The following is an 18,490-nucleotide window of genomic DNA, read 5'->3' on the forward strand; positions in this document are numbered from 1 at the left end:
TCTTATTGCTGCACTTCTTATTTAACTTTAATTTATTATTATTATTTAATTTAATTTTATCTCTTTCTATTCTGTTGTTTCTTCCTTACTGTAACTGCAGCTGGACGGAGTCCAGGAAAAAGTTCCCCACGGGGAAAATAAAAGTATATCGTATCGTATCGTATCGTAAGTTGCCGCTGGAATCCTCTTCCTCTCCTCCATGATGGACATCATGGTGCTGGCCTATATTCGAGACCTTATGATTCCAGACCTTATGATTCCAGACCTTATGATTCTAGACCTTCTGTTTGAGGATGCCCCAGAGATGTTGAGTCATCATGGCGGTTTGTTTGGCGTCATTATCATGTTGGAATACTGCCCAGTTTGGCCACTGCCTTGCTAAAGAGGCTAAGGGTAAATGTGATGGACTGGCCAAGACCATCATCAAACGGAAGGTGGGGGAGTGTAAGGTCTCGAATATTAGCCAGCTCAGTGATGTTGTCATGGAGGAGTGGAAGAGGATTCCTGTGGCAACCTGTGAATCTCTGGTGAACTCCATACCAATGAGACTTAAGGCTCTGCTGGAAAATAATGGTGGCCACAAAAAATAGTGACATTTTAGGTGCTTTCACTTCTAGGTGTACTCTCTTTTGTTACCAGGGGTTTAGCTATTAATGGCTGTATTTTGAGTTATTTTGATGGAACAATACATTTAAATTGTTATAAAAGATGTACGCAGGCTGCTTGTCATTGTGTCAAAGTGTCATTTCTTCAGTGTTATCCCATGAAAAGATATAACTAAATATCTGCAAAAATGAGATACTGTCTATATGTATACCTCTAAAACCAATTCACAAAGTAATTACGTCAAGACATTTTCCATTTGGAAAAACAAAGCCAAATAATAGACAAATAATAAATACAATATAGTATACTGTCTAAAATTAATATTTTATGTACAAAATGTCTGGTGAAATTATCGATACATCTAAATTTGTTTCACCTAATTACATTATGTATTTGTGTATAACTCAACTTTGTGTATAATATCCACTGCTACTAATTATCTGCACGCATGTGTTTAATAGTGTGCGACCCATTGAAAGCAACGTGTCAACACCAACTTGTTTCCCCCTGGACTCCTTGCAGAAGAAACTAAAAGATCTAGAAGAAGAAAATAAATCTCTGCGCTCTGAGGTTCATACACACGCATACAAAGACCCACCACCACCACCATCACCACACACACTGATGTTATGCACATCAGTATTTGTGTAACCTCATCATAATTTTTTACACTTTAAGGTAATGTACAATTACACTTGTGTGATTTAAATGAATGTATGTGGACCACTCAATATATATATAGTATACTATACTCTGCATTTTTTCCTTAAGACAGCTGTCCTCTGGTTTTAGATATGTTATTTATCAGTTTGATTGTGTGCTCTTATTGCTTTCTGCTCTAGGCAAGCCACTTGGAGACAGAAACCCTTTGCTATGAAGAAAAAGAGCAACAGTTGGTCAATGACTGTGTCAAAGAACTTCGTGAGTATTTAAGCACCTTACTATGTTCACAGTTTTGTGAAAGTGGTGCTAACCACTTTGCTAGTTTGACTGCAGTGAAGTATTTCTTTTTTTCTTTCTTTTTTTTTCTTTTTTTTAAAGAGCTCAGTATTGTTCATTCGGTAATGTCATCATCATTGCTCTTTTTTTTTTTATATATATATATATATATTTTTTTTCTTTTTCTTTTTCTTTTTTTTTTTGTATGTGTATGTGCGTGCGTGCGTGTATTTGTTAGCTCACCAAAAACCTATTAGAAAAAATCCCATACTGTTCACCTAAACCGAACACCGCCGTCAGGAGACCCGAGGGGACCAAAGAAAACCAAGGAAGGTGAAATCCAGCACCAACCAGACACCACCCACCGGGCCACCCACCAGAATTCTTCCCCAACCCCAGAAACATCTAAATTCCAACAAATCCCCCCCCGAAAAAAATCAGGGAGACCGAAGGAGAGACTGAGGAAAGGAAGGAAGGACAGACGAAGCCGAGTGAGATCCACAGACACCAGCCTCCACCAATTCAATGACCTGAGGAGGAAGCAGATTGTGTCTGAGTTTCGACAGATGCTGGTGTGGTGGATCTGGCATGCATGAAAATCTCCACCAAAGAGGGGAGCCGTCGACCCCTGCCAGGACAGAGCAAGCGCAATACCTCAGGGCCCCCCAGGCCGCGGCAGTGCCAAAGGACGACCCCCGGGCCCCGCCAGGGCCACCGGCCGGAGAGCAAACCCAGGAGCAGGAGCGCCCCCCACCCCAACACGGCCCGCGCCCCCGACCCAACGCAGCGGGACGGGGCACTGCAGGCCCGCCAGGCACCCCACCGGCCCCCAACCCCCGCACCAGCCGTCCCCAATCCCCCAGACACCACCCCGACCAACCGGCAGCCCCCCAACCCCCGACCCCCAGCCCCCGGGGACCCCCCGCACCCAGGCACCGGCGCTGAAGAGGGGCCGGACAGCGGAGCGGAGAGGGCAGCCGCGCCCACCCCACCCCCCGCCGCGTGGAGGGACGGAACACCGGGGGCAGAAGGGGAGATGGGGGCACCGGAGGACGGCCGACACCCCCGAACCCCAGGCCCAGCGGGGGAAGGCCCCGGTCGTCACCCCAGCGTTCTTTGTGAAAGTTAACCCCTGTTACTGAGTCCGCCAGCTCGCCGACTGGCGAACTCTACCCCTAAACCGTGAATGTGACCCCACCCAGTGTATATACAAGTGTGTGTGTGTGTTAGTGCATTCAAATTAGGAGCAGGTGAACCGGAGCAGAGGGAAATTATATCCCTACGCTCCGATCCAACCGCCTCCCAGGCATGTCAGTGAGTGTATGTGGTGCATTAAAAAAAAAAAAATAGGTGGGGGGGGGGGCACGGACAGGGGACCGCAGCACTGCTCTATACCGCGGTCCCCAACCGATGGCACCCCCACAACCCCCCCCCCCCCCTCCAGTTGTGTGGTGCATTAAAATTGGAGGGGAGTTGTAGGGTGAAGACTGTGTTTCCACCCTACCCCACCCCCCCAAAGTGTGTTATGTGCCCTATATGTCTATAAAAGTGTATTGTGCAAACCTAGTGTAGTGAGTTAAGAGGAGCGACCAGCGGGGCCCTCCCCAACCGGGCGGGGGCAGGAGGCGCACCCGCCCACCAGTGAAGTATTTCTGATAAACAGCTTTTGATGTTCCCAGGTGTTACCAACCTGCAAATATCCTCTCTGGCGGAAGAGCTGGCGAGGAAGTCCGAGGATGCTTCCAGACAGCAGGAAGAGATCACTCATCTTCTCTCCCAGATAGTAGACCTCCAGAAAAAGGCCAAGATGGTGTGTATTCCTGCACTGTATTTTTGTATTTATATTATTTATACTGTGCATTTTATATACTTTTTTTTTTTTTTTTTGCAGTACGCTGTGGAGAATGAAGAACTCACACAGCACCTAGGAGCTGCCAAAGATGCTCAGCGACAACTCACTGCTGAGGTAAGTCATATTTTCTGCAGTAGCAACCTTGAGCACACCTATAATGTTTGTAAATATGGTACATAATGCAATTATTTTCTTGCTATATTGAAGAAGTCTAGAAACTAGCACTTGACAGGACAAGGGGGGGTCATATACTGTAGTTACTATAATAAATGTAAAGCTAAAAATCAATTTACCGGGATACAACATTAGGCACAACGAGGCTATCTAATGTGATACTAGGCAGAAGATAGGCACTATATATAAAGATACCCAAATGGGGGGAAATTATTATTTAGCATTTTGTAAATGCAATGCAATTTGCAATTGCAAATACAATTTCCATAAATTCATATTATGCATTGAGTAATTAGTTTAACTCGCATTGTGAAGAGTGGTTGCCATTTTTTTGTAGAAATTGAGGGGACAGTGTCTGGAATTTTTTTTTTTTATATATATATGTTCATTAATTTTAACAACACACTATTAAGTTCAATAATCTCCACCAAAAAAAACTTCTAGCGCATCAACATACTTTTTAAAAATATATGTAAAGTGTAAATATATAGAGGTCAAGTCATCGCTAATTATATCACATGGGTCGCGCCTCACCTTACGCAAGGCTGACATGTTTTGCCGCCATCTTTCTGCTACATATACCCAAAGGAGACAAACTTAACGAATGTAGTAATCGGTGGTCGGCTTGCCAAGTGAAGTCCCTCTGAGGAACCGTTGTTCAAACTTGCGGTTACATTTTTAAAGAAGAGAAAAGCTACCTCGAAATTGTGAAAGATAATAACACAGAGGATTGTCAAATTCATTGCTTTAGATGGTCAAACCGTGGGAAAAAATGAACTTTTTAGACTCAACACTACATTACAGAGATGGCGCTCCCAGAGCTATACAACAATCCTTGCTAAGAGTTGAAGTAAAAAAATAAAAAATAAAAAAAAGGAAGGCAAAAAAATCTTGATCACAAACATTTCTACTTTGAAGGTGTTTTTGTGTTTGTTTGTTTTTAAAACAGATTTTCCATAGGCGACATCACACAAAAATGTTTCCCACAAGTTCAGTTCTTCGAACATAAAAATCATTGTCTGATTTTAAAAATTCTTAGTGCATAATACACAGGTTGAAGTGCCAATTGCAACCACACTGGAAAATGTTGTCACATTGCTAATTTCACACCACTATATATATTCAATCTAAAAAATAAACATGTTAGATGCATCATCATCTGCTTAAAGTTTTGTTACAAATGTTATAAGATTGTGAAGGCTTACCGAACTAATTGTCTGCTGAGTACACTGATCCATTTTGCAGTGAAGTTGCCCCTTGCTTGCCCTTAGAATATAGTACTGATAGTAAACACACAAACAAATCAGATTTTTTTGTGTGTCTTGTGTTGATATGGTTTTGACTTTCATAGTTTTACTTTTCACTTTGACTTTTCTTTGGCTCTCTTCTAGTTGCGTGAGTTGCAGGACAAGTATGCGGAGTGCATGGAGATGCTACATGAGGCTCAAGAAGAGCTGAAAAACCTGAGAAATAAAGCTGTTCCATCAAACACACAGAGGCGTTTCCATTCTCTGGGCTTGTTCCCAATGGTGAGCAGGATAATGTGAAGAAAATTTATCTAAGTTGGTCTATGTGAGATTTGAATTCATAACACAATATAAGCTTTACATGCCAGTTGTATTAGCGCATTAACAAACCTTTTTTTTTCTAGGACTCTCTGGCAGCAGAAATAGAAGGCACCATGAGAAAAGAACTTCAGATGGATGACCCAGATGTTGAGGAGCTAAGGTGCAATTAGAAACCTGGTTTGCCTCAAATGCGAGCCGTAGTTTGATGTTTCATTCATTTATTTTCTCCCGTGTGATTTTCACATTAGACTGCAGCCAAAACGTGTGTTCCAGACTGTGAAAAACCTCAACCTTATGCGTCAGCAGCGTTCGTCGCTTTCCCCCTCCCCCCTCAATATCCCGGGTTCCAATCAGTCATCATGCATCACTTCAGGTTGCTCCAGCAAGGTGGGCACACCTCGCTCCAACTCCATGTATGGCAGCGAAACAGGAAGTGGAATCATGCTGGACAACAGAAGTAGCTGCATCCTGGAGAGCCCAGATTATGGGTACTAATTGTCTATTTCATAGAAAATGTCAGTTACTCATAAAGGGAAAGTCAACCCAAAATGTTTCTTTAAAATTATATGTTGTATGCAGCTCTACTAGTCTAAACATTGCATTCTGATTAAAATTTCAATTATGGAATTGGAGTTGAGCAGCGAAATCCATCCGTTTTGTGGCAAAATGGCCACCCCCTGAGATGGATTAAAATGGGAGGCTTTTGCTCTTTACTCATATTCCACAAATGCATTATCAATCAGAATGATGTGTTTATAGACCCTATGGGGTCACATACAACATATTGTTGTAAAGAAAAATTTTGGGTTGCCTTACCCTTTAAATTACATTTACCATCTATAAAATTATAGGTAATATGTCTGTTGATGTTACATCCAAACTACCATATTGTGAGTAGTGATAGACCGATATGTCTTTTCCTGGGCCAATATCGATTATTAGTAGTCAAAGAGGCCCATAACTACGACGGTGTATTAGGGCTACGTATAAATATTACTTTATAAAGTAGCAGATTTGCGAGAGAAAAACTCGAAACTTACAAGAAATACATGCATCGTACTACTCGGATGTTTGTGCCAATACTTTTCGGTCGGGTTTTCAAATGAGGAGATGATAATGGCTTTAACCGTATCATGTACAGCATTCACTCTTTGAAGCGTTGAGTACTGCCAGCGACAAAGACACCTCGCTTTGCGAAGGTCCACACCTTGAGGATCAAGCATTTAAGTTCATTTGTTAAAATAAATATTTACTTGTACATTTATTTTCCCAGAATTATTATTCACACATTCATACTTTTTTTTTTTTTTTCAAGTAGCTAAGTTGATGTGTCGAATTTGCTGCTCTCCATCATTCTCTTGCATTTACCTAAAGTTTGCTAGCTTCTGATTGGTTAGTGTTTAGTCAGCTGATAGGGGATCACGAAGTGTTGTGCCATGTATGACAAGTAAAGTTTAAAGTTTTGAGAATGAATCTGTTTCCATCCTGCCTTTTAATTTTATACACAGTGTCCCATTAACCACCAACAAATCCTCACATTAGACTATAGCTACGCTACGTGTATTTCTCGTAAGTTTCTGAGTTTATTTTCTCACAAATCTGCCACTTTATAAAGTAAAAATTAGCGACTTTATAAATTGGCAAATTTTTGAGTTTTTTTTTTCTTGGAATATTGCCCCCGTCCTCAAAAAACAAAAACAATTATACGTGGCCCTAATGGCCGTCGTAGATAACCGATATTTGGAGCCAATATTTAATTGCAGTAAAACAAAAAATATTAGCGTCAAAAGTAAAAAAACGTAACTTTGTCGAAATGCCGTTGAGCAAAATAATTGTTTTTCTTTTAATTTAACCATATAGAGAATAGACAGTTATGGTTTAAAATGTTAACAAAACCATAGCCGAAATGTTAAACTTGCACTTATTTTTGTTTACATTTTGAGTAGAGGGAGTTCCCAGTTTCAGCAGCATCTCTTATAAATTGATATTTTCAATAAATACACCAATAAAAAATTCCCTAAAATTAACTGTTTTAAATTGATCTCTTAAGATCACTGAGCAACAAACGCTTGTGAACTTTTTCGCCAGGGTTTTAAACGCAGACAGTGAAAAATTGTCTGTTCAAAAGTTCTGAATTTCTTTGCAACAAGGAAAACTTTGCGACAAGTAAAAACTGCTATCATATTTGCAACATTTTGCGAACCCTGACGAGAACCCAAAATTCACTAAGTTCGCAAGTATTCGCCGCTCAGTGATGATATAGCAGCTTTACCGGCCTTCTGAAAAAAATAATAATAAAAAAAGGCAGATGCCGATATTCGTCAAAATGCTTAATATCGGCACCGATAATTGCTCTATCCCTAATTGTAAAACTAAAGAAATATTTCAATTCAGTATAGTGAATTACGACAGAAACTCGTATTAAAAAAATGCAAATCCTCTGAAAAATATAGATTTGATTATGTACTGCAAGTTTGTGATAAATTATGTACCTTTCTATGTAAATATGATGACAAGCTTGATTGATTGTAACAACGTTGTCTGTGGGTCCAGGTCAGAGGACTCAAATAAGCGGCCCCCTGGGACCCCAGGCACCCCTGGCAGTCGGGACCTGGAGGCAGCCCTGCGGCGTCTGTCTCTACGCCGCGACAACTACCTCTCGGAAAAACGTTTCTTTGAAGAAGAGAGGGAGAGAAAGTTGACTTACCTGGCCAAGGAGGAGGAAAAAGGAGGCAGTGAATGTAGCGGAGGCCCAGAGACACCAACAGAGAGTTTGTTCTCACTCACGTCATTGGGGAGCATGTGGTCAGGATACTCGTTCACCGCCAGATCCTACCTACCGGAGAAGCTGCAGATTGTAAAGCCACTAGAAGGTGATTATTCTTCTCACCTTCACAATCTCTTTAATCCCCCGCACGATGACATAAACAATCCGATTCCCTTACAGAATGAGAATGCTCATAAATCCCCACAAGATCCCATTAAATCAAGTAACAATCGGACTCTGTCACAAAATCAAAGCCAACATCAGAATCAGCTAGACGATCAGTATTTGATTTTACATACCCATCGTCGTTCCCAAATTTTTCTAAGTAGCCCAAATTTGCAACGGGGCTCGGATGTAATGGCGCTCAGCCTCCAGCCGGTACAGTCTCACCCTCAACCTCCTCTAGCTGCAGTCACAGGTCTGCTCGATGTGTTAGAAGCACAGGAAGGCAGTTTGAATCTGCAGCATTCCTTTTACTTTAGGCACACACAACCACACTGTTGGTTTGAAATATGAACATGCTATCACACAGTTTTGCCATTTAGCGTATTTTAAGAATGTTTTCAAGACACTAAACTTCACATTATTAATTGATTCTAAAACACCAAACTCAGACAAAACTTATTTTTGTACTGAATTTGTCTTGGCTATGTGTTTAGTTTTTAAATATCAAACTAAATACAAATCATCTGAGAGGCTAAGATGCCTTTAACTATACTATATCAACAAAATTTTATATAAAATGGATGGACAATAAAGTTGTGCACGCATTTGAAACATTTACTTTTCAGTGCAGTCTTGTGTGCATGCTCAGAACAAATTTTCTGGTAATGTGGCGCCATCTATTGTCCGATGTTATTGATTCACAACATGCATTGTATAAGCAAAACGAGCAATTGTATCAGCTGCACTGACATAGAAATACAAATGCAAAAAAATAAGCAGGGCACACTGAGTGGTGCATTTTTAGCGCACACTTTCTTGTCAGTACAAGCTTTATTGACATTATTTGCACTGCATTTAGTGAGATTAACACTCCAAAGTGTTGTGTGCTTTGGCTTTAAGTGCACCATTCCACAAGGGTTTGAAAATATGTTGCATACATTACTTTTTGTCCAATTTACTTCACCCTTGTTCATTTCTTTCCTTTGTGTAAGTTTTGTCTTTGCACTCCTTTTTCTGTTCTTCCAATCTATCTTCTTGGTGAACGACTTGAATAAAATGGTCCTAATTTTCTTACCTTACTTTCCTCTTTCTTTTTTTGCGACATTATTTTGTATACTAACAATTCTTAAAAATTATTTGTGCGCCACATTTACAAATGTATGCACACTCTAAAAACATACCAGTCTGCTTCATGTGTTGTATGTTTGTCTGGATATGTATTTAAAAGTACTTTCACACATGTAAATATAGCATGACATTTAGTGCAGACGTATTGTGTATGTCTGCATATATATGTGTATTAAATGTCCACTCCTACTTGGTATATACAATGAAATCTGAAGTATATACTGTAGCCTGTATTGATGCAAACAAATAGCAGTGGCTGATTGTTTAATTGTCATTACTGAAAAACTTTTTGTTAGATTTGATGATTTGATTTTAAAAAATGGGTGTACGTTTTCAAAATTGTTATGCTGAGCACAAAAAGGTGAGATCGGGTGGGGGAAATCCTTGCTGAATAATAGAATGTTTGCAAAGAATTGTGCAAATCAAACTTTTTCTTGTCTTTTGGAACCCCCAGGTTCTGCTACACTTTATGCATGGCAGCAGTTGGCTCAACCTCATATGGGCGCTCTGCTGGATGTTCGGCCCGGCGTGGTCACAAAGGGCTTCCGCACTTTATCACATGAGCAGGACGAGGCGGATGGCTGGCAACTGGACCAGCCAGAGGAGGACGATGTCTCAAGTGACTCATGCGCAGGCTTGTCCAGAGACGGCCTTTTCGACCCTTTGTACTCCACTTCTTCACTTTCCATCTGCTGCAGCAAAAATTCCAACACTAATGCCAGTAGCCACTCAGAAACACTGCATTGTGAAAGGGCAGGCACAATAGAAAGAAAAACAAAAGATGCTATTCCAAGCCCAACGACGTCTTCCTCAACGCCATCTTCCTCTGAGATGAATGGGCATGTGGACTTCAAGGAACTGGGCACATTGGAACACATGCCTGGTGAGGTTGCCTCTTAGCTGGTGTCACATCATCTCACCCCATCCCCACCCTGGAGCATGGGGTTGTCAGGAGGTAGGGGTGTAGTCTAAAGGGTGGGAGGGGAGCATTCGGGGAACAGCAGACACCACAACATCCCGGTGTGACACCCCGTCTTGCATGGTAACTCATCTGCACACATCAGCACATCCGTCCGTCCCACCTGCAGTCCCAGTTTGTGCTGTCGTCCAACACCATCAAAACAGAGTACTTTATTTTTTTAATTCTATATTTATTCCCTTTAAAAAACTCATTCTTCTCAAATTTTCCTTCCCACTGCAATGCTTTATTTTTATTTCAAGCAGAAACTTTTATGCTCACTGATTGCAGTATTGTGTATATGGTTACAATCTAGTAAAGCCCTTTACAAGAGCTGTATAGCAAATGTACCTTTTTAAAAGATAATTCCCACGAGTGACATATAGAGTATATTTTCGTTATTTTGGTTATTGTAGTAGCGGTGCACTTCATCACAATTTAAAATATTTTAATTAAGATAGACAGATGAAATTCGATATCGCTGCACACTGCAAACACAATAATGCCCATATTCTTAATCAATTCAAACATTCTCTTTGCAATAATATGTTCTATGCAGCCTCACTAGTCTAAACACAGCATTCTGATTAATATTGTGTTTGTGGAATATGAAATAGCAAGGGGGACGGCCTTTTTGCCACCTGACTGAAAATGACATCATAGTTGCTCAGGTAACGAGCAATCAGGGCTCACCTGTTTTCTGAGTTTGGTCATGCGATGTTCGCAAGCTGAGCCATGATTGGCCGCTCGACAGCAAGTGCAAAATGGCCGCCCCCTGAGATGGATGAAAAAAGTGGATTTTGCGGCTTTATTCATATTCAATAAACACAATAGCTATCAGAATACCATGTTTAAACGAGTGGGGCCGCATAGAACACATTATTGTAAAGACAATTGTTGGGTTGAGACTCCCTTTAAATTGCTAATTTTTTTAATAATTATCTTTGAAAAGCGTATTGCGTTAGTTCTTGATCTCATTAGTTTGTGTAGGCATGCAGAATGATGTGACCAGTGAATGCACGTTTCCGTTTTTTTTTCAGTACTGGAAAACAAATCTCTAATCTGAGACTCCAAGTCCTTTGTCCTTTGTGTCTACTAATGTCAAAGTGGCTTTTGAACTGCATAGTTTAACAGCCCCATGCAGCACACAGACTCTGCTCAGGGTCATGTGAGCTCATATATCAGGTGTTATTATAAAGCAGCTGTCCAAGTCACATGAAGGCATGACACTCTTCACTGGTTAATATTGGAGTTGACCTTGTGACTTTGCTCTGTGGGTTACCTCCCAGCACAAGCACAGTCTTTCAATTTAGCTCATTTTCATTTAGAACAAGAAACGTGACTTGAACATGGACTTAACACAATTCTTTGGTTACACAAATGCTGCAGCTTTAGCTTTGGGTTTCTGCTATAAATGTTGGACCTTTTCTGCAAGTTTGTTGGTGATTGCATTATTTCTGTAGAGTAATTTGGATGCTAACAACTTGCCCATGTATTCAACCCCAACCTCTCCTTTCCTCTTTTCCATGTAGTTAACTTCCCAGGGAAGTGTATGTCCCACACGAGCTCCACCTACACATTCACCACCTGCAGGATTCTACACCCCTTTGATCAGCTGACCTCAAGGTAAATCAAAAGCTCAATTACTTGAAAGTGTGTTGTAATTAATCTATGAATGGCACATCTCTCTCAAATTGCCAAAGCCGTACCATCTAGCTTACCTGGTCCCTGTGATTTTATTGGCCTTGACAGATCATGTGTTGAGGAAGAGGAAGTGGAGTTGTATCATATGGTTGTCATGGCCGGCGTAGAGCAGACCCAATGAGTGCACCCACTGGGTTGCATGTGGGTGAGGGAAGGCATGGGAGTGTGTTGCTGTGGGATTGGAGACTTTGAGGCAAATCTAGATGGAAGGCTGACAACTCAAAATGTCTTGGGATTTCAATCAGCTTAAATGTTAGTCTTACATCTGAATTTGCCTCAAGAGCTCTCAGTAGTTGGTTAACTAACAAACATTTTAAAATTCGACGTACTGCACCCAGTCACTGATCACGTCCAATTGTGTTACGATTTGAACCAGAAAGGTTTTTCATTCATGGTGCATAAATATTACCTCACATTGTTCAAGTGATAGATCCCAGGGATTTGCACTCGTTCTACAGCACTGCGCTAAATCCTCAGGCCACTCTTAGATATTTTGAAGCGGCTTATTATTATTATTATTATTATTATTATTATTATTATTATTATTATTTTGTCCATTCGTCTTTTAGTTGGCATGCTACTTCCTGGTAAAGGGACAGATAACAATTACATTGGGAAAACACAGTTTTTGTTAAATTGGGTCTGACAGCTGCTTTAACTCATTTTTGAGTCAAGTTTTTGAGCTAGAAGATCCCCGTTTTCTTAAAAAATATTAATTACTGTAAAGTAAATGTTTATTTTGTGTAAATAAAACACTAAGAATAGTTAGAATGTTTGAAAGCTAAAAAAAACAAAGCATAAAATTAAATTGAACTTAGAACTGTGTGCCCATAGTTACAAGGTTAAGAGAAAATCCTCATTGTGATCCTTATAATTCATACGATGCTATCTTTCTGTAATTTGCAGGTATTGATAGTACTGAACTATTGAGACCGGCACACAACTCTCACCACTGTTTCAATTGTGACTGCACAAACAAGTTTCCACATAGCTGTAGATGAGTCCAATCGTAATTGGCTCTGACTAGTCTTAAACAAAATTCCATTGGTTAGCTGTATTATCTGGAAAGTAAATGGTGGAGAGAAAAAACTTGACGTGCTAGAAAAAAAAAACTCACCAATTTTTAAATCGACATGCCAATGTTAGTTTTAATCATCATAAAAATCTAACCCAACAACAAAAATTAAAATTGTTCCCCACTCTATTATGATTTGCGCTGATGCCATTGAGAATTTGACATTTAATGTTTGCCCCCACAAATTTATCTGGTCCTTCACCTGTTGTAAATGTAAAGTTTGCCCATGACACATTTGAATGTTTATGTTTGTTTTTTGTACTACTTCATCTGTTGTACTGTTTACTTTGTTTTGTCAGTAATGCACAATGCAGGTGAACAGGAAAGTACAAGCTACTTTGTACTCGGAATTTACAGTGTTCTATTAAGAAATATCTGATAAAGGGCAAAAATCAGATGGTTAGAAATTAAGGACTGTAAAATAAATTGGGGGAATTTTCCTGGAAGCTGTTGAGATTGTCTCAGAAATTGTCATGTGCTGACACCTGCCGTGTTAGTCTGAAGCAGAGGTGGCAAATCCAGGTCCAGAAAGTAAAAACCCTGCCACAGTTTGACTTTAGCCCCTGATGCTAGCTAGCTAGTTCCTTAGCAGATAAACAAGCACCATGGGAGCTAGCTAGGGAATTAGCTAGCTAGCTAGCTAGCACCTGCCACCCCTGGTCTGAAGTGTTTGTGTGTGATTACTAACTCCACATTGAGTTATTCCTTGATTACAACCCCAAACATGGATGTAGCTAGCTAGCTAGCTCCCTAGCAGGTAAACAAGCACTATGGGAGCTAGCTAGCTAGCACCTGCCACCTCTGGTCTGAAGTGTTTGTGTGTGATTACTAACTCCACATTGAGTCATATTTCCTTGATTACAACCCCAAACATGGATGTAAGCTAGCTAGCTCCCTAGCAGGTAAACAAGCACCATGGGAGCTAGCTAGGGAGCTATCTAGCTAGCACCTGGGGCTACAGCCAAAGTGTGGCAGGGGTTTTACTTTCTGGACCTGGATTTGCCACCTCTGAGTGTTTGCGTGTGATTACTAACTCCACATTATGAGGTATAATTCCTCGATTTTAACCGCAAACATGGATCTAATGACTGTTTCTGTCCCTGCAACTACTACACCCAACCATCTGTCCCCCTTCCACCATCATTCTTCATCCGTCCATTTACAGTTCAGCTCTATCCTCTTGTCAGAGCAGTACATCATCTACTCCGGGAGTCTTCTCTGCTCCTCATACACCCTCCTATACCCCCTGCTGCACCCCACGTAGGAGAGACTCCTTGTCCCTCTCCCTTGCTGAATCCTCCACCAACCTCCGAGACTCCACCAAGACCACCAGCACCTCGCTAGGGCTCGGACGCCTCCTTCTGGAGCACGGGATCTCCGCTTCGGCGTACGACCCGAGCAGCCGAGGGTCCATGAGAAGAAAGCAGCCAATGTCCAGCACCACTGCGGACGAGAATGACGACAGTGTGATGATAAAACGCCCCGACAGCCTCTTCCTCCTCCAGCCTTCGACTCCGCCAAATTCCCCCCGTTCTTGTGCCAAATCTGCCGCCTGCCCCAATTTTCAATTCAGCCCCTCTGATGACGACCCGCCATATTTTGACACTTTCCTGGCCTCTAAGCCGGCACGCATCATTCTGAGGGAAGTGCTAGGTGAGGCCGATAGAGAGCGAGGCGGCCAGACGGATGACAAAAGTCAAACAGAGATGTTGAACCTGAGACTGGTGGAAAAACTTAAAAGCTTCCGCACCTTGCCACCTCACACCTCTTCCATCGCACCTGCAAGTAGTCTGTTAGCTCCATTCTGCTCTACTGGGCTTGGGAGCACTGCACTGGTTCTGAATACAGGACTGAGGAGGAATAGAAGCTATCCTGCCATGGTAGGAGCCAGTATGGCTATGAAAGATCCATGTGGTCCCCATACTACTGACATACTCATGCCACAGTCAATGCAAGGCCCACAAACTCAGCCAGCAGTATACACACGATGTAAGTCAAACACAAATGAATCACACTGTCTTTACGAAGGCACTGGACACTGTCGCATCGCTAGCCACAAAACAGAGACAAGCCACCTCCAGTAAAACGCTGCAAGACTCATTTAGCAATGTTTAAGACGGAGTCTGAAAGCTTACACTGTCCAACTAACAATAATCGTAAGAGTCAATATCAAGTAAATGAAATGTTGGTGGCTGAACTAGTGTGGGCCGTTACTTGTCTTTTGTTGTCGATAATAAGGATGTTTCCTTCCCGTGTGCGGTGCTATACACTATACTATTAACTCATTTGCTCCCAAAAACGTATAAAAATGTTCTATTTTAAATATTGCCATGGTCCCAAAAATATATTTATACGTTTTTTTTTAAATTTATTAAAGCAATGAAAATGGCCAGCGGGTGGCAGCAGTGTATAAGAGATCAACCTAGGCATGTTGCAACAAGCTCTTTTCCCCAGTGTTTTCAACAGGTTTGTGAATAATGATGAAACTTAGCTATATTCTAATGCTAATTGCTGCAAAACGGAAACGGATACAAATATACATTTTTTCCTGATGAAAGAAGATACTCTAATCATTCTTTTGGTAGGTTCCACGTTTTTATAGCAATAGAACACAATGTTCTGTGGGCCTTGCAAAAAAAGTCAAAATCCAGTAAAACAGCCGGGAGCGAAGGGGGTTGCTTCAGTGAAAATGGCTGAGAGTGAATGAGTTAACATAGAAATGAATGTTTGAAGACTTATAATCTGATGAAACACAATGAAAGCTTTATTTAAATGTTTCATTCCTCCCATTTACCTGCTCAACTTGAACAATTGCACTAGTTCTAAAAGGAAAGATTCAAACGCCCACACTGGCCTGAATATGAATGACTTGGAACACAGGTTGAATAAAAGTGTCAAGTTAGGAATTGTTTCTTGTCTTGTTCAAGTCTGCTAACCCTCCAGCAGATCGAATACCAAAGCAAAGTACTGGTATTCAGCTGCAACACTTGGAATCAAAATATGTGCCTAAATGTTAATAGTTTGATTTTGTTCCACAGCTTCATTCTTCATTCACTGTAAATGTGACACTAAGGCGTTGAGATGTGTTAGTTTATGAAGCATCTCTCCCTGATTTATGTGTACATTTGCATTTATCGCTGCGAAAATTCAAATCATGTAATTTTTATTTTCAGGCCATTATGGCATATAATTGACTGCTGCCCAAATATAAATACACAGAAATAAAAATGTATTTGCCATTGCAGAGAAACACTCCAATTGTAATTATGTGACTTGTATTGAAAACATCCAGGTTGGCGTTTTTAATGTGGGTGCTTTGCTATGATTGAATGTTCATACAGTATGTGCCTAAAAAATATTTACCTCCCCCCCCTTAGGTCTTGCATTTCTACGTTTTAAAAAGCTTTCAGAATAATTAAAAGCTTGGAAAACAATTTCCCAAATTCCTGGAAGTTGCTCTATAAAGGCTGAATTTTCCCCAACCGCAATCTCTGCTTGTTAATCTAAAACATGATTAATAAATTGGTGGGAAAAGGAAGACCTGAGGAACATGATTTGGTGTGACACACCTGTAGCCATTATGTTTTGGTTGTGCTATGAATATGTGGAGTGTTTCTTTTCTAGCCGTGCCTCCTTCAAATGAATGTGTGATGAAGCCATTCATTTTTGTACAACAATTCTTCAGTTTAAGAATGTGTTTATGGGAATCGTGCAGTATGCCTGAAATGGGCAAATAACAACTCGTCCATGGCATGACATCCCACATTTCCTTGCAAAACATTACGATTCTATGACAGAAAGTGAGGATGCAGGTAGAAAAGTGTCAAATCTACTCATGTCCAAATGGTTTGGGCAACATGTTGTGTCCCCTTAGAAAGGTGAAAAATGTTGTGTTGCACAGAGGCACACTTTCAACTCTAATTTCAAGTACTACTACTGATGATTGGGTACATACAGTAAATGCACAGAGCTCAATATTGCATTGACTAATTCTAAAATGTATGTTTGCTTGTCTGTTTTCAAAATTTCACATTGACAGTGTTTTTATGTTGGAGTCTGCAATATGCTATTATGGCTAATTTTGTCACGTTCCCATTTTTGAAGTTGTGACATATTACTGAACAATGTTAAAAAGGTGCATACGTCTGTGTGCTTTTCTGAATGTATTCATCTATTCATGTTAACTTAAAAACCATATGGATAAGTATGAAGGAGTTCTTAACATATATATTTGTTTTAAGTGAGGAGAGCAAACTATTTTCAGGGACAGGGTGTTCTATTTTACAGAACTCTGGATTGAAAAAAAAAATAAAAACTGAAATGCAAATTATGTTGTTTACTTTTTGGGGGGGCAAGAATGGAGCCTGCTTTCGTTGTGCTGCCTATACATGAAGATCACACAATTGTAACAATTATAGAACTGGCCGATTTTGTGGGGTAGGTACAGTGTATTGCTGGATAATCGTTTAGTTTACACTTGTAACACGTGTAGTCCTGGCGGAATCATGTCAAAAAAATTCTGCTCAAAATGTTTTATTCATCTAACCTTGCTCTGCAAGATGAATTCTCGCGGCATTTGTGAGTTCACAAACTCCCGGGAATACATCTTGTACCGAGCCCGTTGATTTCCACCGATCCGAACCACTGGTTTGGACCAATCACAGAGCGACATTGTGTTTGGAGGCGGGATATACAGCTGTGACGAAACCAGGAATCCAGTGCAGACGCAAGGGCAAACAAACCAAAGATGGATGCGCTTTGTGCATTTTTAGCTGGTAAAGAAGATGTTAGCTGGTAAAGATGTTCGTGCCCCCCGACTAAAACGAAGACGACATTTTCATCCTTGGCTGTGATTGGTCAAAACAAATGTTCACAATGCCGCATTGTCTAATCAGCTTGAAGTATTGTACAGAATGTCCCGCCTTTCCAGAGCAAATCACCCTGGAGCAGTCCCAAATTGATATTGTGGAGAACTCCCTTGAGTTGAATCACAATATCAATCTGGCTATTGCCAGGTTACTATTCACCCCCAGTAGTGTGAACACGGTTTTCTGATTAATATGGCGTTTGTGGAATATGAATTAAGCAGCAAAATTCATCCGTTGTTATCTATCTCAGTGGATGGCTATTTTGCCGCCTGCGGTCAACTGAAAAATACATCACAGTTGCTCAGTTAACAACCAATCATTGCTCAGCTTGTGAATGCCACATGACCAAACTCAGAAAACAGGTGAGCGGTGATATATAAGACATGTGACACTTTATAGGTTGATTAGTAAAGTTGTGTACCACTTTATTTAAAGCTACTGAATGTAGAATATTCAATTTCCAGAGCCGTATATTGAGTTTGGCCAACTCTGTTTCAGCGGGGTAAAAAGATGGCGTCCATATGTTATGTGACCAGCAGTTGACCAATCACTGCTGAAATAGAGTTGGCCATACGGCTCTGTCAATTTCGAATCGCTGCTGACAAAAAAGGAAACTGCACGTACCTTCTTTTTTTTTTTGTGCACTCACACACATATATGGTCTCCAAGGCGGGGAAGCGAACTCA

General features: G+C 40.8%; 1 protein-coding gene across 1 annotated transcript in view; it reads left to right on the forward strand.

Annotated features, from left to right (window-relative positions):
* The window catches only part of LOC147171829 (trafficking kinesin-binding protein 1-like), a 45,973-nt gene extending 28,525 nt beyond the window's left edge, over positions 1 to 17,448 (forward strand). The window contains 13 exon segments of the mRNA XM_086077794.1: positions 363 to 589; positions 1,068 to 1,176; positions 1,449 to 1,527; positions 3,225 to 3,355; positions 3,437 to 3,511; positions 4,963 to 5,100; positions 5,223 to 5,299; positions 5,388 to 5,627; positions 7,693 to 8,012; positions 9,654 to 10,082; positions 11,690 to 11,783; positions 14,102 to 14,917; positions 14,919 to 17,448. Of these exon segments, the coding sequence (XP_085933920.1) occupies positions 363 to 589; positions 1,068 to 1,176; positions 1,449 to 1,527; positions 3,225 to 3,355; positions 3,437 to 3,511; positions 4,963 to 5,100; positions 5,223 to 5,299; positions 5,388 to 5,627; positions 7,693 to 8,012; positions 9,654 to 10,082; positions 11,690 to 11,783; positions 14,102 to 14,917; positions 14,919 to 15,051 (2,868 nt within the window). The 3' untranslated portion in view covers positions 15,052 to 17,448.
* Positions 17,449 to 18,490: the final 1,042 nt, after the last annotated feature.

This window comes from Leptonotus elevatus, chromosome 6 (assembly GCF_054856555.1).
Source record: "Leptonotus elevatus isolate MCC_2025b chromosome 6, RoL_Lele_1.0, whole genome shotgun sequence".
NCBI lineage: Eukaryota > Metazoa > Chordata > Actinopteri > Syngnathiformes > Syngnathidae > Leptonotus > Leptonotus elevatus.